The sequence below is a fragment of the Engystomops pustulosus genome, chromosome 8 (genome assembly GCF_040894005.1).
Source record: "Engystomops pustulosus chromosome 8, aEngPut4.maternal, whole genome shotgun sequence".
Lineage (NCBI taxonomy): Eukaryota > Metazoa > Chordata > Amphibia > Anura > Leptodactylidae > Engystomops > Engystomops pustulosus.
In genome coordinates, this window is record NC_092418.1 from 6,292,308 (window position 1) to 6,319,825 (window position 27,518).

The window sequence follows — 27,518 nt, forward strand, 5'->3', positions numbered from 1 at the left end:
TGAAGTTGTATCTGAAATAGATGGTCGAGTCATTGGAATAGGAAGAAGAGTCTATAAGTGACAGAAGCCACCGGTGGATTTACTGGTACATCATTGGCCCAACCAGAACCTGGTTTGAGTATAGGTACATTTTAACACTCAATAAATTTCTATATAAAGATATTGGGGCAGATTTACTTACCAGGTTCCCTCGCGATCCCGCAGTGTGTTGTCCGACGAGGATTCGGGTCTGCCAGGATTCACTAACATCGTGCGTCAGAGTTCCTGCATGTGTCGCTGCTGCGCTGAGGTCCGCCGGAGTTCACTGTCTTCTTCCCGGTGCATGTGAGTGCTTGATCTTGCGACACAAATCCTTTTTTAAATCCCGCGATTTGTCCGAATCCGTCGGGTTGTCCAATGGCCAAACCCCCTGATTTCAGTCGCGTGAAAGCCGGCACCGATGCGCCAAAATCCGATCGCGTGCACCAAAATCCTGGGGCAATTCGGCGCAAAATTGAAATATTAGGGAAACCCGATGAAAGTGCGGCGTTCGGACCCTTAGTAAATGAGCCCCTATGTGGATGGTTAGTTATAAGTTTGTGGTGACATATTAGGGAAGACCCATTATTGTTCCAGCATGGCTGTTCCCCGGTGCATAAAGTAATGTCCACAAAGGTGCGGATGATGAACCTGGTCAATAAAGGAATGTTTGAGGGAAACTGCTGTGGAAGAACTCGATTGGCTACATAAAGCCCTGTCCTCAACTGTATCCAACACCTTGGTCCAAACCAGAGTTGGTGAGCTAGGCCCCCTATCAGTGTCCGGAATCATGGATGAATGAGAAATGATTCCCACTTCAGCTGAGGAACATCTTTTAAGGCTGGTGAGATGAACCCCCCACTCTCCAGTTACATCATAGGCTGTGTAATGTCGTGGTAGGAACCCATGAGATGTGGAAGGAACATTGGATCACTGGTTTGCAGGTTCAGAGACAACTTTATTCCAGGCTTCTCCTTGCTCTGTCTGTAACAACTGCCCCAAACCCACACACACTCATTAGCAGAACACATATAACAACATCATAGGGTGCACTTGCACTAGGGAGCCTCACAATTTTAGTACATAAAACACTGCAAGATGGCGTCTTAATGATAAGTTCCACTCCAGAGATTCACGTGAGCCCAAGTGTCCCCTCCAACCACCCAAATACCACTGAACCTGCTGTGTCTTCCCCTGGCAGCCCTCAAAAAACTTCTACCAAACTCAAAAGACTTCTACCAAAAACATTCTGAACTGAAGTCACACGAGAGAGGGGAGGGGAACATCAGGTAAGTGTTACGTAAGTGTTTTGCTTAAAGTTATCTGATCACAATATAAGAGAAGAGAAGACCATTTATGGAAGAAGTTTTACCGCTGCTCCAACTGAAATGAGAGAAGTTGTAATAGTCTCCAGTTCTCTAGTCTCCAGGACTCTCAGAAGAAGTCACCCGAGGCCAGAAACATCAAGGTAAGTTTTACTCTCTAAAGCCAGCAAAAAAAAAACAACCAATTTCCTTGACCTTCTGGTTGGATGTGGTTGGTCTACTAGATGGTGGCCCCTACGACATGTTCTTACCGTGTAGTAGGTTATAGCACATCTATTGGTCATAATTTTATCATCTCTATTATACCCAAACTTTTTCAAATTTGCCATAAAATCTAAAACAACTTTCTCCTTAGAAGAAGAGTCAAGGCATCTCTCACACATCAAAGCCATATACATATAACTGTAAATTTCCATAATTCATCCCATCTCTCTATGGCACCATTTTATCCCATATCTCCAGTCTGGACAAACCTCTGTGTCCAAAACTTAGCCTCCTGTAAGTGCTGCTACATTGTGTTACCCTGCTGTCCAGAAAATCATCTAGAACAGTGGTGGCGAACCTATGGCACGGGTGCCAGAAGTGGCACTCAAGCTTTTACCCCAACATGGAGTTTGGCAGACACGACTCAAGGCCTCATCCTACAGTCCCAGACACCCCAGGACATGCAGCATACAGACTTCAGAAGGAGTGAAGAGTAGACAGAACTGGATTGACATTGGGGCTCCTGCTCTGAGCCCCAGACTTCTTCTTATTCATGGGACCCTGGAGGGAAGCTACAATGATAATTAGAGAATTTCTCTTCCTTTTTATTGTATTGGTGTCCTCAGGATGCCAATACAATTGAAAGCTGCGACAGAACAGTGTGCAATAAGTTCCTGCTTAAATTGGGGTGTTGGCACTTTGCAAAAAAATAAGTGGGTTTTGGTTTTAGTTTGGGCACTCGGTCTTCAAAAGAAATACATCATAAAAAGTCCTGAGCGGCGAGAAGACCATGTGTGCTCCGCGCCATTTTCTGTAAATCTCATTTTTTTTAAATAATTTTTGGTGTATTTACAAAAGGAGAGAATTCAATCTGCATCTTAGAAATTCCTCATATAATGCGTCATACTTCATAGTTGCACTGACACTCCACTCCACTACTGTTCTTTTCGGGAAAATAACCCTACCCTGCAAAATTAGCCCTGATTACAGACACCCATATCTTCTGTACCATGACACCCACGTACAGTATAGAGCTCACACTCCTGACTTTATCTGAGGATATTTCTGGTTTTGTTGCACTTAGAAACACAATCCTAAAGCAATATCACATGGGAGATTCTCCTCATTAAAATGAGACCTGTATTTCTGGTTGCCAAAGTCCAGAAAATATCACAGTTTGAAGTCTGGCAGCTGAAGGTAGTGAGGAGGAAGAAGCTGCAGGGAAGAGGGAGCTGCAGATGTAATGGCTACAAGCAGCTATGTGCACAAGTGGGGATTGTGTAAGGAAAGGGCTATTGCTAGACCTGAGAAGTTGAGTTGAATGACTTTACGACCTTTAGGACATAGGTTCACTGGAGAGGTGGAGGGATGTGTGCTGCGCACCCCTCCCCTATCTATAGTGAAGCATAGTGCCCATCCTTAAACACAGCACGCTTGGTGCGGAAGGTGGCACTCGTGTGCTTTCTCCGTACTGCTGCCGGGTGCCATAGCTGTCTATGTATATACGGCACCGCAACATCCATGTAAAAGGGTCTTTAAGACATCCCCTAAAAAGACCCTATAGGAAGGTATAGAAGTGTTTAGTAAATTTCTATACAATCTGCCGATTTTGAGTAGATTTCCGCAGAGTGAAGTAATGGTCACACGTTCTCTGCTCTATTACAAGCCCTCATTTCATTTCTCTCGCTGTTCCCTCCACTATTGTCCTTGTTACACCTTTTTTGTTGTACACACATATTTTACATTTCTGATAAAACTTTTTTTTTTTCAGGATGTTCTCAGTAATGGACAAGAAGCTGGATCTTCTCTTCTGGCTTCTTCTTCTTCTCCATCATCAGACGCCGTCTATGAGCTCTCCCATTCTTAAATATGGCTGTAGACCCGGAACACTGAAAGAATGTAAGGAGGCTCGATTTGTCCCCGGCCACACCTTGTTGGGTGAAGGCATTGACATCGTCACTATGAAGACAACCGGCTCGTTTCTTTTCGATCTACAAGAAGTGGAGAAGAGATGCACCGTGTGTGAGAACCCTCACAACCAGAATGTTCTGCAGAAGCTTCCTAAGGCGCTGGTGGACTGGAGACCAGAGTCTACGTGCTCCAGAAACATACAAGGCTCAGTGTCTGAGTCCAAAGTGTCAGTGGCCAATGATGTAACCACGACAGTGGAGAACGACTGGAAAGTTGGTCTGAATGTGACAGCCTACGTATCGGATGGCATCGTAGCTGTAGGAGGCTCTCACAGTAAGATGGCCAAGTTTGCCGATAGCAAAAGCCTCACCGACACCTACAACTTTCTGAGCCATAAGTTAGAATGCAGCTTTTACAGGTATTACTTTCTTGTGGGGTGGGGGGTAACTAACTGTGGATGTTTTACTAACTGGAAAAACTTTACTAAAAACCTTTGTGTTTATATTGTCTCCAGTTTTGGCCTGGGATCCAATGCTTCCTTCACACCTCACTATGAGAAAGCTTTGTCAGAACTTCCAGATTCCTATAATACGATGACCAAGGCGACATACAGACATCTCATATCCAACTTTGGGACACACTATATCACACGGGTAAGAGCCGGAGGCCTCTCCAAATACCTCACTGCAGTAAGAACATGTCAACTGGAAATGAATGGATTGAAGGTCGACGAGGTCAAGGATTGCCTTTCGGTGGAAGCAAAGGTGGAATTATCCGATATCACCAAATCCGAAAGTATCAAATCCAAGTATGAACATTGTAAAAACAAATTAAGGAAAACACAATTTGGTGGTGATTTTCATACAGAATTCAATGAATATGTATCAGAGGTAAGTTGCTGAGGTTGATGGATTTATAAAGTATATACGTATAGAGGCACTCTCGTAGAACGCTCACATTTGTCCATTTCTTACCTCCTCTGGTGCTAAATACCGAGCTTAGATGTCTCTAAAAACCAAATCATTATCTAATGGAGTATTTTCTAGTATGTAAAGTAAAGGACATCCGAGGTACAACATGACCTTCAAAATCCATCCTGATAAACCAGAGACACTCATAGAACCAGGCACGGTGACTGTGGTATCTTCTTATATTTGTTGTCCATGGCCTACATCATGGCCTTGATTTTAGAAGAAAGAAGTCCATGGATAACAAAGATTACAACAGCAACTTCGCCTGGATCTATGGGTCAGTGTCCCTTATTTATCAGGATGGATTTTGATGGTTGTTTTCCTTAATAGATTTGCTATACCAACCTTTCTCCAAATAACCAGAGCACCAAACAGACACCTCAGACTGGGCACTAAAAAGTACAGCAGAGACTGGTCACTTCACAGGAAAGGTGAGACCAAGCAAACAGGGGGGCAGAAACCAGGCACCAAACAGGGGTGCAGAGACCGGGCACCAAACAGGGGAGCAGAGACCGGGCACCAAACAGGGGAGCAAAGACAAGGCACCAAATAGTGGAGCAGAGACCGGGCACCAAACAGGGGAGCAGAGACCAGGCACCAAACAGGGGAGCAGAGACCAGGCACCAAACAGTGGAGCAGAGACCAGGCACCAAACAGTGGAGCAGAGACTGGGCATCAAACAGGGGAGCAGAGACTGGGCATCAAACAGGGGAGCAGAGACCGGGCACCAAACAGGGGAGCAAAGACAAGGCACCAAATAGTGGAGCAGAGACCACGCACCAAACAGGGGAGCAGAGACCGGGCACCAAACAGGGGAGCAGAGACCGGGCACCAAACAGTGGAGCAGAGACTGGGCACCAAACAGGGGAGCAGAGACCGGACACCAAACAGTGGAGCAGAGACTGGGCACCAAACAGTGGAGCAGAGACTGGGCACCAAACAGGGGAGCAGAGACCGGGCACCAAACAGTGGAACAGAGACCGGGTACCAAACAGTGGAGCAGAGACCGGACACCAAACAGGGGAGCAGAGACTTTGCACCAAAGAGGGGAGCAGAGACTGGGCACCAGACTGCCCAAATAAATTTAAAACCATAAACCCCCGGGAGCTCAGGCCCCTTTAACCCTAAACCAATATTCGCCAATAAAAAACACACAGAGACTTGTATTAAAGTTGAACATATGTGGGTTGACGTGAGGGTCGGCCACAGCTTTATATATTATTGTAATAAACATTTCTTATTTTTTTTATATTATTTTTTTGTATTATTTAAAACATAATTTGAACAGGTAACAAATTTAAATAACAAACAAAGAGCAACAAAACCCCTCCCACCTGTATGCCTGCCAGCCAATGGGCATGTAGCCCAAATAACCCAACTAACCGCCAGCTGTGACAATTGTAACGCCGAAAATACCTTAAACAAAGGGAGGGCGGGTGGGAAACGCGATCCGGAAAGAGGGTGAGTGACGTCTGCAGCCCCTATTTAAGCTATGCTCACTTCCTGTACCACCCACGACACAAGCCCCGCCCCTAGTCACGTAGCCCCCACCACCAGCCCCGCCCCTAGTCACGTAGCCCCCACCTCCCTGGGATACGCAGGGAGACAGAAAGGAAAGGGAAAAACCACCTCAGTTAAAGAAGGACCTATTCCTGTACTTATAACCCCGCTAACTAAGACCCCTTTGTGCAGTCATTAGCCCAACGGCTATACGCCTCCGGGCTTGCAAAACAGTGGAGCAGAGACCAGGCACCAAACAGGGGAGCAGAGACGAGGCACCAAACAGGGGAGCAGAGACCGGGCACCAAACAATGGAGCAGAGACTGAGCACCAAACAGGGGAGCAGATACCGGGCACCAAACAGGGGAGCAGAGACAGAGCACCAAACAGTGGAGCAAAGTGCAGGCACCAAACAGGGGAGCAGAGACTGGGCACCAAACAGGGGAGCAGAGACTGGGCACCAAACAGGGGAGCAAAGTGCAGGCATCAAACAGGGGAGCAGAGACCGAGCACCAAAGAGGGGAGCAAAGACTGGGCACCAAACAGGGGAGTAGAGACTGGGCACCAAGCAGTGGAGCAGAGACCGGGCACGAAACAGTGGAGCAGAGACCGGGCACCAAACAGGGGAGCAGAGACCGGGCACCAAACAGGGGTGCAGAGACCAGGCACCAAACAGAGGAGCAAAGATATGGTATTAAACAAGGAAGCAGTGAAGATTGGCAACAAATAGGACAACGGAGACCAGGAACCTGGCTATCTCGGTTGATTTGCTCCACACCCATCACTCTCCTGCAGCTCAGCTCCAGTTCATCAATAGTTAACCCTGACTACTGCCCTGACTACAGCCCTGACTACAGCCCAGACTACTGCCCTGACTACAGCCCTGACTACTGCCCTGACTACAGCCCTGACTACTGCCCTGACTACTGCCCTGACTACTGCCCTGACTACAGCCCAGACTACAGCCCAGACTACTGCCCTGACTACAGCCCTGACTACAGCCCTGACTACAGCCCTGACTACTGCCCTGACTACTGCCCTGACTACTGCCCTGACTACTGCCCTGACTACAGCCCTGACTACTGCCCTGACTACAGCCCTGACTACAGCCCTGACTACAGCCCTGACTACTGCCCTGACTACAGCCCTGACTACAGCGCTGACTACTGCCCTGACTACTGCCCTGACTACAGCCCTGACTACTGCCCTGACTACAGCCCTGACTACTGCCCTGACTACAGCCCTGACTACTGCCCTGACTACAGCCCTGACTACTGCCCTGACTACTGCCCTGACTACAGCCCTGACTACTGCCCTGACTACTGCCCTGACTACTGCCCTGACTACAGCCCTGACTACTGCCCTGACTACAGCCCTGACTACAGCCCGGCCCCTGACTACTGCCCTGACTACAGCCCTGACTACTGCCCTGACTACAGCCCTGACTACTGCCCTGACTACAGCCCTGACTACTGCCCTGACTACAGCCCTGACTACTGCCCTGACTACTGCCCTGACTACAGCCCTGACTACTGCCCTGACTACAGCCCTGACTACTGCCCTGACTACTGCCCTGACTACTGCCCTGACTACAGCCCTGACTACTGCCCTGACTACTGCCCTGACTACAGCCCTGACTACAGCCCTGACTACTGCCCTGACTACAGCCCTGACTACTGCCCTGACTACAGCCCTGACTACTGCCCTGACTACAGCCCTGACTACTGCCCTGACTACAGCCCTGACTACTGCCCTGACTACAGCCCTGACTACTGCCCTGACTACTACAGCCCTGACTACTGCCCTGACTACTGCCCTGACTACAGCCCTGACTACTGCCCTGACTACTGCCCTGACTACAGCCCTGACTACAGCCCTGACTACTGCCCTGACTACTGCCCTGACTACAGCCCTGACTACAGCCCTGACTACTGCCCTGACTACTGCCCTGACTACTGCCCTGACTACAGCCCAAACTACAGCCCAGACTACTGCCCTGACTACTGCCCTGACTACAGCCCTGACTACTGCCCTGACTACTGCCCTGACTACTGCCCTGACTACTGCCCTGACTACAGCCCTGACTACTGCCCTGACTACAGCCCTGACTACAGCCCTGACTACAGCCCTGACTACTGCCCTGACTACAGCCCTGACTACAGCGCTGACTACTGCCCTGACTACTGCCCTGACTACAGCCATGACTACTGCCCTGACTACAGCCCTGACTACTGCCCTGACTACAGCCCTGACTACTGCCCTGACTACAGCCCTGACTACTGCCCTGACTACAGCCCTGACTACTGCCCTGACTACTGCCCTGACTACAGCCCTGACTACTGCCCTGACTACTGCCCTGACTACTGCCCTGACTACAGCCCTGACTACTGCCCTGACTACAGCCCTGACTACAGCCCGGCCCCTGACTACTGCCCTGACTACAGCCCTGACTACTGCCCTGACTACAGCCCTGACTACTGCCCTGACTACAGCCCTGACTACTGCCCTGACTACAGCCCTGACTACTGCCCTGACTACTGCCCTGACTACAGCCCTGACTACTGCCCTGACTACAGCCCTGACTACTGCCCTGACTACTGCCCTGACTACTGCCCTGACTACAGCCCTGACTACTGCCCTGACTACTGCCCTGACTACAGCCCTGACTACAGCCCTGACTACAGCCCTGACTACTGCCCTGACTACAGCCCTGACTACTGCCCTGACTACAGCCCTGACTACTGCCCTGACTACAGCCCTGACTACTGCCCTGACTACAGCCCTGACTACTGCCCTGACTACAGCCCTGACTACTGCCCTGACTACTGCCCTGACTACAGCCCTGACTACTGCCCTGACTACTGCCCTGACTACTGCCCTGACTACAGCCCTGACTACTGCCCTGACTACTGCCCTGACTACAGCCCTGACTACTGCCCTGACTACTGCCCTGACTACTGCCCTGACTACTGCCCTGACTACTTCCCTGACTACAGCCCTGACTACTGCCCTGACTACAGCCCTGACTACTGCCCTGACTACAGCCCTGACTACAGCCCTGACTACAGCGCTGACTACTGCCCTGACTACTGCCCTGACTACTGCCCTGACTACAGCCCTGACTACTGCCCTGACTACAGCCCTGACTACTGCCCTGACTACTGCCCTGACTAAAGCCCTGACTACTGCCCTGACTACAGCCCTGACTACTGCCCTGACTACAGCCCTGACTACTGCCCTGACTACAGCCCTGACTACTGCCCTGACTACAGCCCTGACTACTGCCCTGACTACAGCCCTGACTACTGCCCTGACTACTGCCCTGACTACTGCCCTGACTACTGCCCTGACTACAGCCCTGACTACAGCCCTGACTACAGCGCTGACTACAGCCCTGACTACTGGCCTGACTACTGCCCTGACTACAGCGCTGACTACAGCCCTGACTACTGCCCTGACTACAGCCCTGACTACAGCCCTGACTACTGCCCTGACTACTGCCCTGACTACAGCCCTGACTACTGCCCTGACTACTGCCCTGACTACAGCCCTGACTACTGCCCTGACTACTGCCCTGACTACAGCCCTGACTACTGCCCTGACTACTGCCCTGACTACAGCCCTGACTACTGCCCTGACTACAGCCCTGACTACTGCCCTGATAACTTTTAAAAAATGATGCCAACACAAAGCAGACACATGGTAAATGTTAGTTAGTGAGACAACCTGTATGGCCTATAAAAACGAGAGAATAAAGATGTGATAGGATGTGATATTTACTGATCTCAACATCTACATTTATAGGTTGTTGGAGGAACCATATCATTTGATCTTCTCTCGACTGAAAAGGGCCTGGCTGATGCCTTGAAGAAGTGGATGGAAAGCCTGAAGACCCATCCAGGACTGGTTTCCTATTCCTTAGATTCCATTCATAACTTGGTGAAAATTGAGGGCCCTAAGCGGGAGAACCTCAGGCTGGCCATAAGCGATTATGTCAGTGAGAGGGCTCTTATACAGAAGTGTACATGTCCCTATGGTCGCGCCATCAAACTTGGCAGTGACTGCCTCTGCTCATGTCCAGCTTCGCGGCACACAAGTTCTAACTGCTGCCCAACATCTCGAGGAGCGGCCAAGCTTCACGTCACCATCCTTTATGGCACCGGTCTGAAAGGTGACTGGTTTTCAGAGACAGACGCCTATGTCATATTTGGATTTGATAGTTCCAGTATTACAACCCCGACCATTCCAGATAATGACAACCCCAAATGGGAGCAAAAGTTTAATATGGGAGAGGTGGAGCTCAGCGCTGGTAAGAAATATACAATCCAGGTTTGGGATGAGGACAAAGGTGGTGATGATTTCCTGGGGAAATGTGAGAAAGTTCTGTCTTCAGGGAAAACTCCTGAAACCTGTTACCTTAAACGCGGAAGTGTCACGTATTCTATGAGTGTAACTTGTGCCGATCACCTCCAGGGGATGTTTTGTCAGGATTACGTCCCGGTGCCCCCGAGTGTTTAGCCAAGAGTCTTTCTGATGGAGCTGTGCTTTTCTCCAATAGACTTACCTGATCATGTAAAGTGTGGACTTCTTTGATCAATTTAATTACTTAGGGTCCAATGTATTAATAAATTACTCCAGTTACTGGCATTACCAAAATAGTACAATTCTCTCATTTCTATAATCAGTGGATATATACAGCCACTTAGAATTGACCTACGAGAACATCCAATATTCATCACAGATATCCGGGACCAGGATCTGATATCAGGTTCCATGAGGAGACAGGTCATCCGGCTCTACAGAAGGGTCATCTTATGATGGACCCACCACAGGTGACCCTCGGACAGGCACAGACTCTATGTCATTACATGGAAGACTACAGATTCTCAGCTCATGTTAGTTTACAAAACCAAAACCACTAAATTAATGCAGTAAACAAGATCCAATAAAGCCATCGATGTGGCTGATGTTGGGCAGGAATCTTGGATATGATGTGTGTGTATGTGTATGTGTATGTGTGTGTATGTGTGTGTATGTGTGTGTATGTGTGTGTGTGTGTATATGTATGTATGTGTGTGTATATGTATGTATGTGTGTGTATGTGTGTGTGTATGTGTGTATGTATGTGTGTATGTATGTATGTATGTATGTGTGTGTATGTATGTGTGTGTATATGTATGTATGTGTGTGTATATGTATGTATGTATGTATGTGTGTATGTATGTATGTATGTGTGTGTATGTATGTGTGTGTATATGGTTTATGTATGTATGTGTGTGTATGTATGTATGTGTGTGTATGGTTTATGTATGTGTGTGTGTATGTATGTAAGTATGTATGTGTGTGTGTGTGTATGTATGTATGTGTGTGTGTATGGTTTATGTATGTGTGTGTGTATGTATGTATGTGTGTGTATGCATTTATATGTATGTACTGTAGGTATATCTATTTGTGTGTATATGTATGTATGTGTGAATATGTATGGTTAAGGCTATATTCACACTGCCGTTGCCCGCCCGTACCGTACCGTAGCGGGCAACGGCAGTGTACGGGGAGAGGAGGAGGAGGTGAGCGCAGCTCACCCCCGCCCCTCTCCATAGCAACATATGGCGCACGGCGCCGTATTACGGGAAAAGATAGGACATGTCCTATCTTTTTCCCGGGTACGGAACGGTACGGTGCCGCACGTGTGCGGCACCGTACCGCTCCCGTAGGGTGCCGTGCGCCCATAGGAGTGTATGGGGGACGTATATCGGCCGTATATATGGCGGCCGTATATACGTCCCCCATACGTTCGTGTGAATATAGCCTAAGTATGTGTTTGTGTATACATATGTACCGTATTTATATGTATGTATGTATGTATGTATGTACTGTAGGTTTATCTATTTGTGTGCAGTGTCGGACTGGCCCACCAGAGTATCAGAGGATCCTCCGGTGGGCCCTCGCTCAACCCAATACTGAACCCCAGAGTTCCTTCAGAAAATACCACAATTTGTAGGCTGCTAGATTATATTTCCTGGGGAATAATGAAGAGTGGGCCCCCAAATAGATTTTCTCTGTTGGGCCTAAAGAAACCCAGTCCGACACTGTTTGTGTGTACAGGAAGTCCCCGGGTTACGTAGTCAAATTTGGAACAGTATATTTTATAATTGTAATCCCAGAAAAAATTTTTTTGCTCTCAGTGACAATTGAATTTTAAAACTGAGAACCGGGATTAACAATAAAAGAGATTATGTAATGTTATCTGTAGCCTCTGTCTGGACAAGCAATAGTTAAATGGGTGTAAGATGTTATCTAATGATGTGGCTGTATTGTAAGGTGGAGTGTGATTGGAGAGGAGCTACCACCTGACCGGGGAGGGGGTATAAAACCCCTGTGCAGGGGGCACATGGTCATAGCTGATCTGTCTGACCTCATGGTCTTGAGTGTGTAGTGCACCTTCAGTGCTGCCACAGAAACCAATCCTAGGAACTGAATCAGGAGACTCTAATCCAGAGCTGCAGCCTACATGGTTGGACACAGTTTCATCTCCATTACCCCAGCATCTACTACCAGGCTGGTGCACTATTCGTGAGGACCACTTTCCACGACCGCTCCTGTACCAGATCTGCTGTTTATGCCTGCTACCTGTTGTTCAATAAAGAACCATGAGTAGATTTGCACAATGTTGCCTCCGTCTGATCCCTGGATACGGCTGTCACCACCACGGGCTCCCCATCCATTACCCTGGGACAGATACTATGGACACTCAGGGGTTGCCCCAGGGAGAACCAGTACATCAGCCTCTCCCTCCATATTTCCTGCACACACCACCTGCTGGAGAGCTGCCAGGCTGTAGGACATCCCTCCGGTCCCCATACCAAGCACCGTGACACTAGCGTGCCTAGGCCGCAACCGCCAGCCACTCCGGTATTCTGGGCCCCGGCTGCCTCCAGGTCCCAAGAAAAAGCTAGACCCCGGTGGGGGATGTTGCATATCCATTACAACTACACATATATATATATACATATACATATATAGGGGCTTTGGCCCAGTTGAGTCTGAGGAGGCAGAGATAGTCAGGGCTGTAGTGCACTCTCTCAGCTCTGCTCAGCAGCTTTATGCCCCCGATTAGGCTCCTCCCACAAACCCGTGTCCAAGGTGATGAACAACCCAAGACCTGGCCAAGCCTAACAGGGAGGTGCAATGGGCCCCCCACTACTGGCCTGCGGATCCACTCCATATAATCCCGGCCCAGGAGAGTATTACACAACTGCTCCAACAAATAACTTGTTCGAGCCAAACCTCCCGGATTTACAGTGTTTGCACCTGGACAAACACAACCTCCGCATTAAGGTCTTGCAGAATAAGAAAACCCAGGGGAAACATGTCCCCCATCCATAGTTACCCCCTTTACAATATACAGACAGATACAGTGCACATACATGGAGCGTCAGCTCTTGCACCTCTGCAGAGCTTCGGCTGCCTCTGGCCTCACACGTCGGTTCGGGTGTGACACATCTCAGTATTTTGGGACATGAAGTTTATCAGCCTGAGCTGCCACGTCAGTTTTTAGCAACAGCGACATGAGAACCTCACTTATATGGGTGTCTGTGTGTTATACGGGTGTCTATGTGTTATACATGTCCATCCTGTACTATAACAGGGCGGCAACACGATTTGGTGATATTTCTTCAGTTTTTCAATGATAAAATACCAGGGAGTTGTATTGAAGCAGCACCTAGGGGGTTAACAATAGCTAATTGATGCTGTCAGTACTGTCCCACCTCCAAAGCGTCCTGGAACCAGTGGGCCAGTCCCGGATTTTGGTCTGTGGCAGGAGGTATGTCCCAGTTTCTCCAGATACAGTTGAATACAATGATGATGCAGGGAGCTATCAGCTCCTTGCATCATTGCTGTGCTGCAGAGGACACGAGGCACCATAAGGGGACATACTACCGGGCTGCATCTACTACCGGGCTGCATCTACTACCCGGCTGCATCTACTACCGGGCTGCACCTACTACCAGGCTGCATCTACTACCGGGCTGCATCTACTACCAGCCTACATCTACTACCAGGCTGCACCTACTACCAGGCTGCACCTACTACCGGGCTGCACCTACTACCGGGCTGCACCTACTACCGGGCTGCATCTACTACCGGGCTGCATCTACTACCAGGCTGCATCTACTACCGGGCTGCATCTACTACCCGGCTGCATCTACTACCGGGCTGCATCTACTACCGGGCTGCACCTACTACCGGGCTGCACCTACTACCGGGCTGCATCTACTACCAGCCTACATCTACTACCAGGCTGCACCTACTACCGGGCTGCACCTACTACCGGGCTGCATCTACTACCGGGCTGCATCTACTACCAGGCTGCATCTACTACCAGGCTGCATCTACTACCGGGCTGCATCTACTACCGGGCTGCATCTACTACCAGGCTTCATCTACCACCAGGCGGCATCTACTACCAGGCTGCATCTATCACCAGGCTGCATCTACTACCAGGCTGTATCTACTACCAGGCTGCATCTACTACCAGGCTACATCTACTACCGGACTGCATCTACTACCAGGCTGCACCTACTACCAGCCTGCATCTACTACCAGGCTGCATCTACTACCAGGCTACATCTACTACCGGCTGCATCTACTACCAGGCTGCATCTACTACCAGGCTGCATCTACTACCAGGCTGCATCTACTACCAGGCTACATCTAATACCGGCTGCATCTACTACCAGGCTGCATCTACTACCAGGCTGCATCTACTACCGGGCTGCATCTACTACCCGGCTGCATCTACTACCAGGCTGCATCTACTACCGGGCTGCATCTACTACCAGGCTGCATCTACTACCGGGCTGCATCTACTACCAGGCTGCATCTACTACCGGGCTGCATCTACTACCGGGCTGCATCTACTACCAGGCTGCATCTACTACCAGGCTGCATCTACTACCAGCCTGCATCTACTACCAGGCTGCATCTACTACCAGGCTGCACCTACTACCAGGCTGCATCTACCACCAGGCTGCATCTACTACCAGGCTGCATCTACTACCAGCCTGCATCTACTACCAGGCTGCACCTACTACCAGGCTGCACCTACTACCAGGCTGCATCTACCACCAGGCTGCATCTACTACCAGGCTGCATCTACTACCAGGCTTCATCTACCACCAGGCGGCATCTACTACCAGGCTGCATCTATCACCAGGCTGCATCTACTACCAGGCTGTATCTACTACCAGGCTGCACCTACTACCAGCCTGCATCTACTACCAGGCTGCATCTACTACCAGGCTACATCTACTACCGGCTGCATCTACTACCAGGCTGCATCTACTACCAGGCTACATCTACTACCGGCTGCATCTACTACCAGGCTGCATCTACTACCAGGCTGCATCTACTACCAGGCTACATCTACTACCGGCTGCATCTACTACCGGCTGCATCTACTACCAGGCTGCATCTACTACCGGGCTGCATCTACTACCGGGCTGCATCTACTACCCGGCTGCATCTACTACCAGGCTGCATCTACTACCGGGCTGCATCTACTACCAGGCTGCATCTACTACCAGGCTACATCTACTACCAGGCTGCATCTACTACCAGGCTGGTGCACTATTCCTGCGGATGCCTCTCCATGACCACTGCAGTAACCAGAATCCGAATCTGCTATTTCACCGTTTAGGCCCGTTGCCTGCTACCCGTTGTTCAATAAAGAACCATGAGTAGATTTGCACAATGTTGCCTCTGTCTGATCCCTGGTTATGGCTGTTACTACCACGGGCTCCCCATCCATTACCCAGGGACATATATTACAGACACTCAGGGGTCGCCCCAGGGAGAACCAGTACATCAGCCTCTCCCTCCATATTTCTTGCACACACCACACTGCTGGAGAGCTGCCAGGCTGTAGGACAGCCCTCCGGTCCTCATACCAAGCACCGTGACATCAGCGCACCTAGGCCGCAACCGCCAGCCACTCCGGTATTCTGAGCCCCGGCTGCCTCCAGGCCCCAAGAAAATGCTCGGGCCTGATGCCGTCTATCCTCCCTGTGCCAGCTACATATATATATAGTATATACACAGATACTGTGCACATACATGGAGCGTCAGCTCTTGCACCTCTGCAGGGCTTCGGTGCCTCTGGCCTCACACATCGGTTCAGCTGTGACATTTCTCACTATTTTGGGACATGGGGTCGGGGTAGAGTCTCTGCATCACTGAGGTAATACGCTGGAAGCCATTACTGACCCCGCTCTGAATAAGAGGCGTTTACACGGGGCAGGTTCACATGGAGCAGTCCGGATGAAGTGATTCCAGACCATGGACAATGTGCCTGACAGGGATTGGAAACGTAGAGCCCAGGATTGGGGACAGGTCTAGCTGAGGGTGATCCTCCGACACCCCTTGGGTCCTTTAGAGACGATGTAAGAAAAGGACCTGGGAGGACACACTGGGGCACGGCCGGCCGGCAACAGCTCGAGATAGAAGAGAGCGAAACCCAGGGATAAAGATGGAGGACAACGAAGCAAACTCATAGCTCTTTATTTCAGGACAACAATGAGAACCTCGTGTCCGTGTGTTATGCGGGTGTCCGTGTGTTATGCGGGTGTCCGTGTGTTATGCGGGTGTCCGTGTGTTATGCGGGTGTCCGTGTGTTATGCGGGCGTCCGTGTGTTATGCGGGCGTCCGTGTGTTATACTTCCCTAAGCCATTCCTGAGGGAAGTGAAAGCCATCCTGCGTTCCCATACGCTCTTGGTGTTCCTATCTCCAGCGCTACCAGTGTTCCTCCGTGTTCCTGTCTCCAGCATTACCAGTGTTCCTCCGTATTCCTGTATCCAGCGTCACCTGTGTTCCCCTGTGTCTCCTGTGCTCCTGCCAGCTCTGTGTCCCTGCTGAGAGGTTCCGGGGTTTCCTGCAAGCGTTGTACCCCCGCTGTCATTCCCGGCACGGACTGTCTCCTGAATCCCACCTTGTCCCCAACAGCGTGACACCACCCCACACAGATATCATTGTATCCCTTGTCCATCATGTCCTTGTAAACACGGATAAGGATGTGGCATTTGTGCGTGAAGCATTGAAGTTTGTGTTAACGCACAACGACAAAGGTAAGAACAGATAAACAGCACCGCCATGGGCACGCCAGGAGCACAAGCTTCTGCCAACCTCTTCTTGGCTGCTCTAGAAAAAGAACTTGTGTTTTGTCTAACCCATTTCTTAAGTGTAAATGGACGTATTTTAGATACATGGATGACGAGTTTCTTGTGTGGAGAGGAACAGAAAAGAGTTTGATTTCTTTGATTTTGTAAAGTCCTTAAATCCAACCAATCAATATAATATTTTTTTACAAGAAATTTGAAAATGAAGACACAAAGCTTTAGAAAATCTACTGCATCCAACATATTTCTTCATTGCCGGAGTTTCCATCCAGAATACACATAACAAGGCCTTACATTTAGCCAATCTTTAAGATTCTGGAGGATTAGCAACGATAACATCAAGCAAAGGAATCGTCAGCAAGGTCAAGGGAACGAGGTCCTATCGGTTTTGGAGGATGCACGAAGGAAAGGGTTAAATGTACCCCGGGAAAAATGATTTCAGAAAAACACTAGCAAAAAGCGGTAAGAAAAATGAGAAGAGGTTCACTGTCTCCTTCCAATACAGAACGTACACAACTGAAATTCAGATATAAAAAAAGATCGGGGTATAATGAGACGGGATTCACAACAATGCGCCGTTACACATAACAATCCCATAATTGCTTTTCGAAAAAGTAAGACCTTAAGAAGTGAGTTAGTGGGGCTCATTTACCAAGGGTCCGAATTGTGCACTTTCGTTGGGTTTCCCGATTTGTGCAGAATTGCCCCGGGATTTTGGCGCATGCGATCAGATTTTGGTGCATCGGCGCCGGCTTTCACGCGACAGAAATTTTAGGGCGTGGCCGTCGGACAACCTGATGGATTTGGAAAAACCGCAGAATTTAAAAAAGAATTTGTGTCGCAAGATCAGCACTCACCGGGAAGAAGATGGTGAACTCCGGCGGACCTCGGCGCAGCAGCGACACCTGCAGGAACCTGGGCTCACGATCTTAGTGAATCCCGGCAGACCCGAATCATCGTCGTACAACGCATCACAGGATCGCGACTGGACCGGGTAAATAAATGAGCCCCTGTGACTTGTCGCTTCCACGCACATAGAAGTATCGGGCTCATCCCATGTGGAGATTCTGGATGTCATTTCTGTTGGTTACTAGCGACTTTCCTCGGATGGAGGGACACGGCACAGAGGACGAGGTTCCATTATTTGTCGCTCTCCTCGTTGTCTACGTGATTCTCTGACCATGTAAGACGTATAATGTAGGGAAGACCGGCCGCACCTTATTCACTAGATGCCGAGAGCTTTGCACCTCAGTAGTGTCAGGTAAAGGATCCCCGAGGATTATTCTGCACATGAGCGGAAGCCGTGAAGCTATTGCCCCATCACTAACATATATGGGTAGAACATGAAGAAGAAACCAGCAGGAGGTGATCGGCAGAGAGAATCATCACAAGAAGAAGCGCGGAGGAGCTTAGGGCCAAGGGAACGGCCGGACCTAATGATAGGAAAGTGTCTTTCTGTGAACTAGAATCGGACGTCTTTTTTGCATGTTTTATGTCTTTTTTTATATTTATACTTTGATACTTCGCTGCACATTGATGTAGCTGAAGTGTTGGGTTCTCCTTGTGGATGTTTCTTTGTTCCGTACCTTAAACTTTTTCTTTGCCTCGTTCTGTTTTTCTTTTCCTTCCCCTTTTGTTCCCTCCCCAATAACTCATAAGGAGGACCCCCCTACACGCTCACAGTCCGTCACCTCGGGACCCCGCGTCCTTGTTTCTGTCTGATGTCGCCATGAGAATAAAGACTTTTTGGATCAGAAGATCCTTTTATCTTCATGTATTGGAATTATTTTCCCTCCACAGCAGAGGGACATGAAGGGGGGAGTGACCGGCGCAGGGTGTTCCTGTCCCCACGCTGATGCACCTGCTGCAGCCGCAGACTTTTCACAAAAGGACCGGAGGAGCCTATTGATGTATCCGGCCATAGTGATAAACACCCCCCATTATGTCTGTGAGCAGGAGTCTGTTATACAGGTGACATATAAGCTTAGGAGCCAATAACTGGTCTGTAGGAACCGGAAGTCTCCTTCACTATAAAGGTACACAAGTACATGCGCACACACACATACAGTTACAGTACATACATACACATAAAGTTACAGTACATGCACACAAACATATGGTTACAATGCATGCGCACACACATACAGTTATGGTACATGCACACACATACAGTTATGGTACATGCACACACATACAGTACATGCACACATATGCAGTTACAGTACATGCACACACAGATATACATACACACAGTTACATATATACATAAACACACAGATACATGCAGTACATATATACATATACACACAGTTACAGTACTTATATACATATACACACGCAGTCTCCCCTCCTGCACATGTAGCTCGGCCCCCGCTTCGTTGTGGAATTACACATCAGTGCAATTGGGTTATTTTGCGCTATTTTGGGGCGTGGGGTTTATCACTTCCTTTTTGTCACCTCTTGTTCAGCTTTTTGCAAGTTGCTAATCGTTTCCCAGCAGCCCCTGTGACTTGTCATTGTCTTCGGTTCTACGAGGCGTCACTACATGTATGCAGGAGCCGGAGGGTCTTTTCACAGATTCAATGGATGAAACGTTGTCTGGAGTCACGTGACTCTTAGTTCAGTTTAGTTGCATTATGTAACCACTATAATAAATTACACATAACACAAATATCAGTAAACTCTAACCACATAAATGAACTTTCACAATATGACAGACACTGCGTGCTGGGAGGAAAATTAGGTCACAGCTTTATTTATTTTATATATTAACCCAAAATATCCAAAAATCAGGCACATAATAGGCAGGATAGAATGACACATTTTTGAGCTCTGGAAGCTGAAGGCCTGGACTCCCAGCTGGCAAGTCGGCCAACCGAACAACCACCATCTCACATCCCCCCCATCTTTCCACCTGCTGGGACTGGAAATTACCTATAAAATACAAAGGTAAAACACAAATAACATCTCAATAACATAGGGAGGGGGGAGGGGCAGCTTGAGTGTCGCCTCAAAGAGGGAGTTATCCTTGAGTCATATAAACCCCCACGTCCTGTAGGAGGGGAGGACATCATGGGGTAACAGGGGAGGGGGGAGACACAGATCACCAACCCCATTAAAGTGCAATAGTAACCGAATGTTTGACCCTTTCACAAGAGCACCCAGTCTAGGGGACCCTTCCTTAATCAGTCAGGTGTCCCCCACAGTAATGCCCCCATTAGTGACAGAGCCCCCATCACCTTCCCACACTGCACAGTGATAATACATCAGGTCCACTTGGGCAGGGTCAGACGCATCACAGGACAAAGTCCAATTAGGTTGACTCACCTGCACAGGGGGTGACCGGAAGCTTCTGTGTCTGCTGTGTCCTACGAGATGAGTTTTTGGTGGACAGGTGTATATTTGGCCTGTGACTTTTAGGTATTATTTGTTCCTATGGATACAATGGGGCAGATTTACTTACCCGGTCCATTCGCGATCCAGCGGCGCGTTCTCTGCGGAGGATTCGGGTCCGGCCGGGATTAACTAAGGTAGTTCCTCCGACGTCCACCCGGTGTCGCTGCTGCGCTGAAGAGCATCGGATTGCACTGAAGTTCACCGTCCTCCCCTGGGTGCAGGTAAGCGCGTGTCACGCGACACTTTTTTTTTTTAAATGCAGCGGTTTTTCCGAATCCGTCGGGTTTTTTTTACGGCCACGCCCCCGATTTCCGTTGCGTGCATGCCGGCGCCGATGTGCCACAATCCGAAAATCCCGGGGCAATTCAGGGAAAATCGGCGCAAATCGGAAATATTCGGATAACCTGTCGGAAAAAAACGCGATTCGGGCCCTTAGGAAATGACCCCCTATGTGTTGTGGATTATCTGGTATTTTGCACTGGGATTGACCATTTATGTTCCAGTCTTGTATATAAGCTGCACATTAACATCATAGATGTCTGGATTCAGGATCAGTGGACCCTCTGGACCACCGCGGGAGGTGGTACTAGCTGACACCTGGAACCCGCCGCAAAGCGGGATGGACCACCAGGTCGTTCCACAGATGTGACTAGCCCGCGGTGGCAGCCGAGGTTGAGGTACCTTAGCAGGAGACAGTCTCGTGGTCAGGTCCAGGAAGAAGGTCAGGGCAGGCGGCAGAGGTGCAGGGTCAAGTCCAATCCAGGGTCAGCAACGGGAGGTCCAGGCAGATGGAAACAGGACAGGCACACGGGACACAGGAACACGGAGGAATTCTGGTAACACAGGAACACGGAGCAGGAACACACAGGAACGCAGCTTTCACAATGGTGTAGGCACACAAAGATCTGGCGAGGTAGGAGGTGCCGGATTATAAGGCGAAGGTGCGCTGGCCTTACAGCCGCCGCAAAATAGCCGCAAAATATGAGCCATCAACACGGGCAGAGGCAGAGGTCGCCACGGCTGTGAGTTCAGCTTCTGGCCTATAGGAGACACAGAGCCCCTGCCCCCTAAAAGGATGGCCCTAACCACAGGGTCTCCGGAGGCACAGAGCCGCCTGCCCCCTACAGGATGGACCTCACCTCAGGGGTCTCTGGAGGCACAGAGCCGTCTGCCCCCTACAGGATGGACCTCACCTCAGGGTCTCTGGAGTCCCAGAGCCGCCTGCCCCCTACAGGATGGACATAATCATGGTCTATGGAGGAACAGAGCAGCCTGCCCCCTACAGGATGGACCTCACCTCAGGGGTCTCTGAAGGCACAGAGCCGCCTGCCCCCTACAGGGTGGACCTAACCACAGGGTCTCTGGAGGCACAGAGACGCCTGCCCCCTACAGGATGGACCTCACCTCAGGGTCTCTGGAGTCACAGAGCCCCCTGCCCCCTACAGGATGGACCTAACCACAGGGTCTCTGGAGGCACAGAGCCGCCTGCCCCCTACAGGATGGACCTCACCTCAGGGTCTCTGGAGGTACAGAGCCGCCTGCCCCCTACAGGATGGACCTCACCTCAGGGTCTATGGAGACACAGAGCCGCCTGCCCCCTACAGGATGGACCTCACCTCAGGGGTCTCTGGAGGCACAGAGTCGCCTGCCCCCTACAGGATGGACCTCACCTCAGGGTCTCTGGAGGCACAGAGTCGCCTGCCCCCTACAGGATGGACCTCACCTCAGGGTCTCTGGAGGCACAAAGCTGCCTGCCCCTTACAGGATGGACCTAACCTCAGGGTCTCTGGGGGCACAGAGTCGCCTGCCCCCTACAGGATGGACCTCCCCTCAGGGTCTCTGGAGGCACAGAGTCGCCTGCCCCCTACAGGATGGACCTCACCTCAGGGTCTCTGGAGGCACAAAGCTGCCTGCCCCTACAGGATGGACCTAACCACAGGGTCTCTGGAGGCACAGAGACGCCTGCCCCCTACAGGATGGACCTAAACACAGGGTCCCTGGAGGCACAGAGCCGTCTGCCCCTACAGGATGGACCTAACCTCAGGTTCTCTGGAGGCACAGAGCCGCCTGCCCCCTAAAAGGATGGCCCTAACCACAGGGTCTCTGGAGGCACAGAGCCGCCTGCCCCTACAGGATGGACCTAACCTCAGGTTCTCTGGAGGCACAGAGCCGCCTGCCCCTACAGGATGGACCTAACCACAGGGTCTCTGAAACTACAGATTCGCCTGCCCCCTACAGGATGGACCTAACCTCAGGGTCTCTGGGGGCACAGAGCTGCCTGCCCCCTGCAGGATGGACCTAACCTCAGGGTCTCTGGGGGCACAGAGCTGCCTGCCCCCTACAGGATGGACCTAACCTCAGGGTCTCTGGAGGCACAGAGCCGCCTGCCCCCTACAGGATGGACCTCACCTCAGGGTCTCTGGAGGCACAGAGCCGCCTGCCCCCTACAGGATGGACCTCACCTCAGGGTCTCTGGAGGCACAAAGCTGCCTGCCCCTTACAGGATGGACCTAACCTCAGGGTCTCTGGGGGCACAGAGCCACCTGCCGCTACAGGATGGACCTCACCTCAGGGTCTCTGGAGCTACAGAGCCGCCTGCCCCCTACAGGATGGACCTAACTTCAGGGTCTCTGGGGGCACAGAGCTGCCTGCCCCCTACAGGATGGACCTAACCTCAGGGTCTCTGGGGGCACAGAGCTGCCTGCCCCCTACAGGATGGACCTAACCTCAGGGTCTCTGGGGGCACAGAGCCGCCTACCCCAACAGGATGGACCTCACCTCAGGGTCTCTGGAGCTACAGATCCGACTGCCCCTTACAGGATGGACCTAACTTCAGGGTCTCTGGGGGCACAGAGCTGCTTGCCCCCTACAGGATGGACCTAACCTCAGGGTCTCTGGGGGCACAGAGCCGCCTGCCCCAACAGGATGGACCTCACCTCAGGGTCTCAGGGGCTACAGATCCGACTGCCCCTTACAGGATGGACCTTACCTCAGGGTGTCTGGGGGCACAGAGCCACCTGCCACTACAGGATGGACCTTAACTCAGGGTCTATGGAGGCACAGAGCCGCCTGCCCCCTGCAGGATGGACCTCACCTCAGGGTCCCTGGAGGCACAGAGCCGCCTGCCCCTACATGATGGACCTAACCTCAGGGTCTCTGGAGTCACAGAGCCGCCTGCCCCCTACAGGATGGACCTCACCTCAGGGTCTCTGGAGGCACAGAGTCGCCTGCCCCCTACAGGATGGACCTCACCTCAGGGTCTATGGAGGTACAGAGCCGCCTGCCCCCTACAGGATGGACCTCACCTCAGGGGTCTCTGGAGGTACAGAGCCTCCTGCCCCCTACAGGATGGACCTCACCTCAGGGTCTCTGGAGGCACAGAGCCGCCTGCCCCCTACAGGATGGACCTCACCTCAGGGTCTCTGGGGGCACAGAGCCGCCTGCCCCCTGCAGGATGGACCTCACCTCAGGGTCTCTGGAGGCACAGAGCCACCTGCCCCTACAGGATGGACCTCACCTCAGGGTATCTGGGGACACAGAGCTGCCTGCTCCCTACAGGATGGACCTAAACTCAGGGTCTCTGGGGGCACAGAGCCGCCTGCCCCTTACAGGATGGACCTCACCTCAGGGTATCTGGGGGCACAGAGCTGCCTGCTCCCTACAGGATGGACCTATCCTCAGGGTCTCTGGGGGCACAGAGCCGCCTGCCCCCTACAGGATGGACCTCACCTCAGGGTCTATGGAGGCACAGAGCCGCCTGCCCCCTACAGGATGGACCTCACCTCAGGGTCCCTGGAGGCACAGAGCCGCCTGCCCCTACATGATGGACCTAACCTCAGGGTCTCTGGAGTCACAGAGCCGCCTGCCCCCTACAGGATGGACCTCACCTCAGGGTCTCTGGAGGCACAGAGCCGCCTGCCAATACAGGATGGACCTAACCTCAGGGTCCCTGGAGGCACAGAGCCGCCTGCCCCTACAGGATGGACCTCACCTCAGGGTCTCTGGAGTCACAGAGCCGCCTGCCCCCTACAGGATGGACCTCACCTCAGGGGTCTCTGGAGGCACAGAGCCGCCTGCCAATACAGGATGGACCTAACCTCAGGGTCCCTGGAGGCACAGAGCCGCCTGCCCCTACAGGATGGACCTCACCTCAGGGTCTCTGGAGTCACAGAGCCGCCTGCCCCCTACAGGATGGACCTCACCTCAGGGGTCTCTGGAGGCACAGAGCCACCTGCCCCCTACAGGATGGACCTAACCTCAGGGTCTCTGGAGGCACAGAGCCACCTGCCCCTACAGGATGGACCTTACCTCAGGGTCTCTGGAGGCACAGAGCCGCCTGCCCCTACAGGATGGACCTCACCTCAGGGTATCTGGGGGCACAGAGCTGCCTGCTCCCTACAGGATGGACCTAAACTCAGGGCCTCTGGAGGCACAGAGCCGCCTGCCCCCTACAGGATGGACCTCACCTCAGGGTCTCCGAAGGCACAGAGCCGCATGCCCCCAACAGGATGGACCTAACCACAGGGTCTCAGGAGGCACAGAGCCTCCTGCCCCCTACAGGATGGACCTCACCTCAGGATCTCTAAAGGGACAGAGCCGCTTGCCCCCTACAGGATGGTCCTCACCTCAGGGTCTCTGGAGGCACAGAGCCGCCTGCCCCCTACAGGATGGACCTAACCTCATTGTCTCTGGAGGCACAGAGCCGCCTGCCCCCTACAGGATGGACCTAACCTCAGGGTCTCTGGGGGCACAGAGCCGCCTGCCCCCTAGAGGATGGACCTAACCTCAGGGTCTCTGGAGCTACAGAGCAGGCCTGCCCCTTACAGGATGGACCTAACCTCAGGGTCTCTGGGGCCACAGAGCCACGTGCCCCTACAGGATGGACCTAACCACAGGGTCCCTGGAGGCACAGAGCCGCCTGCCCCCTACAGGATGGACCTCACCTCAGGGTCCCTGGAGGCACAGAGCCGCCTGCCCCTACAGGATGGACCTAACCTCAGGGTCTCTGGAGTCACAGAGCCGCCTGCCCCCTACAGGATGGACCTCACCTCAGGGTCTCTGGAGGCACAGAACCACCTGCCCCCTACAGGATGGACCTAACCTCAGGGTCTCTGGAGGCACAGAACCACCTGCCCCCTACAGGATGGACCTCACCTCAGGGTCCCTGGAGGCACAGAGCCGCCTGCCCCTACAGGATGGACCTAACCTCAGGGTCTCTGGAGGCACAGAGCCGCCTGCCCCCTACAGGATGGACCTAACCTCAGGGTCTCTGGAGTCACAGAGCTGCCTGCCCCCTACAGGATGGACATAACCTCAGGGTCTCTGGAGGCACAGAGCCACCTGCCCCTACAGGATGGACCTCACCTCAGGGTCTCTGGGGGCACAGAGCTGCCTGCCCCCTACAGGATGAACCTAAACTCAGGGTCTCTGGAGGCACAGAGCCTCCTGCCCCCTACAGGATGGACCTATCCTCAGGGTCTCTGGAGGCACAGAGCCGCCTGCCACTACAGGATGGACCTCACCTCAGGGTCCCCGAAGGCACAGAGCCGCCTGCCCCCTACAGGATGGACCTCACCTCAGGATCTCTGGAGGCACAGAGACGCCTGCCCCCTACACGATGGACCTCACCTCAGGGTCTCTGGAGGCACAGAGCCACCTGCCCCTACAGGATGGACCTCGCCTCAGGGGCTCTGGAGGCACAGAGCCGCCTGCCCCCTACAGGATGGACCTCACCTCAGGGTCTCTGGAGGCACAGAGCCGCCTGCCCCCAACAGGATGGACCTCACCTCAGGGTCTCTGGAGGCACAGAGCCGCCTGCCCGCTACAGGATGGACCTCAACTCAGGGTCTGGAGTTACAGAGCCGCCTGCCCCTTACAGGATGGACCTAACCTCAGGGTCTCTGGGGGCACAAAGCCACCTGCCCCCTACAGGATGGACCTACCCTCAGGGTCTATGGAGGCACAGAGCCGCCTACCACTACAGGATGGACCTCACCTCAGGGTCCTTGGTGGCACAGCGCCGCCTGCCCCCTACAGGATGGACCTAACCACAGGGTCTCTGGAGGCACAGAGCCTCCTGCCCCCTACAGGATGGACCTCACCTCAGGATCTCTGGAGGGACAGAGCCGCCTGCCCCCTACAGGATGGTCCTCACCTCAGGGTCTCTGGAGGCACAGAGCCGCCTGCCCCTTCCAGGATGGACCTAACCTCAGGGTCTCTGGGGGCACAGAGCCGCCTGCCCCCTACAGGATGGACCTAACCACAGGGTCTATGGAGGCACAGAGCCGCCTGCCCCCTACAGGATGGACCAAACCACAGGGTCTATGGAGGCACAGAGCCGTCTGCCCCCTACAGGATGGACCTAACCTCAGCGTCTATGGAAGCACAGAGCCGCCTGCCCCCTACAGGATGGACCTCACCTCAGGGTCTATGGAGGCACAGAGCCGCCTGCCCCCTACAGGATGGACCTCATCTCAGGGTCTATGGAGGCACAGAGCCGCCTGCCCCCTTAGGGTCTCTGGAGGCACAGAGCCGCCTGCCCCCTACAGGATGGACCTGACCTCAGGGTCTCTGGAGGCATAGAGCCTCCTGCCCCCTACAGGATGGACCTCACCTCTGGGTCTCTGGAGGCACAGAGCCACCTGCCCCTACAGGATGGACCTATCCTCAGGGTCTCTGGGGGCACAGAGCTGCCTGCCCCCTACAGGATAGACTTCACCTCAGGGTCTCTGGAGGCACAGAGCCGCCTGCCCCCTACAGGATGGACCTAACCTCAGGGTCTCTGGGGGCACAGAGCCGCCTGCCCCTTACAGGATGGACCTAACCTCAGGGTCTCTGGGGCCACAGAGCCACGTGCCCCTACAGGATGGACCTAACCACAGGGTCCCTGGAGGCACAGAGCCGCCTGCCCCCTACAGGATGGACCTCACCTCAGGGTCCCTGGAGGCACAGAGCCGCCTGCCCCTACAGGATGGACCTAACCTCAGGGTCTCTGGAGTCACAGAGCCGCCTGCCCCCT

At 52.4% G+C, this 27,518-nt stretch overlaps 1 protein-coding gene across 1 annotated transcript; it reads left to right on the top strand.

Annotated features, from left to right (window-relative positions):
* Nucleotides 1–1,397: 1,397 nt before the first annotated feature.
* On the top strand, nucleotides 1,398–12,527 carry LOC140076299 (perforin-1-like). The gene is made up of 4 exons (XM_072122868.1): nucleotides 1,398–1,486; nucleotides 3,319–3,876; nucleotides 3,973–4,348; nucleotides 9,734–12,527. The coding sequence occupies exons 1-4, from the start codon at nucleotides 1,407–1,409 to the stop codon at nucleotides 10,445–10,447; spliced, it is 1,728 nt and encodes a 575-aa protein (XP_071978969.1). The 5' UTR covers nucleotides 1,398–1,406; the 3' UTR covers nucleotides 10,448–12,527.
* Nucleotides 12,528–27,518: the final 14,991 nt, after the last annotated feature.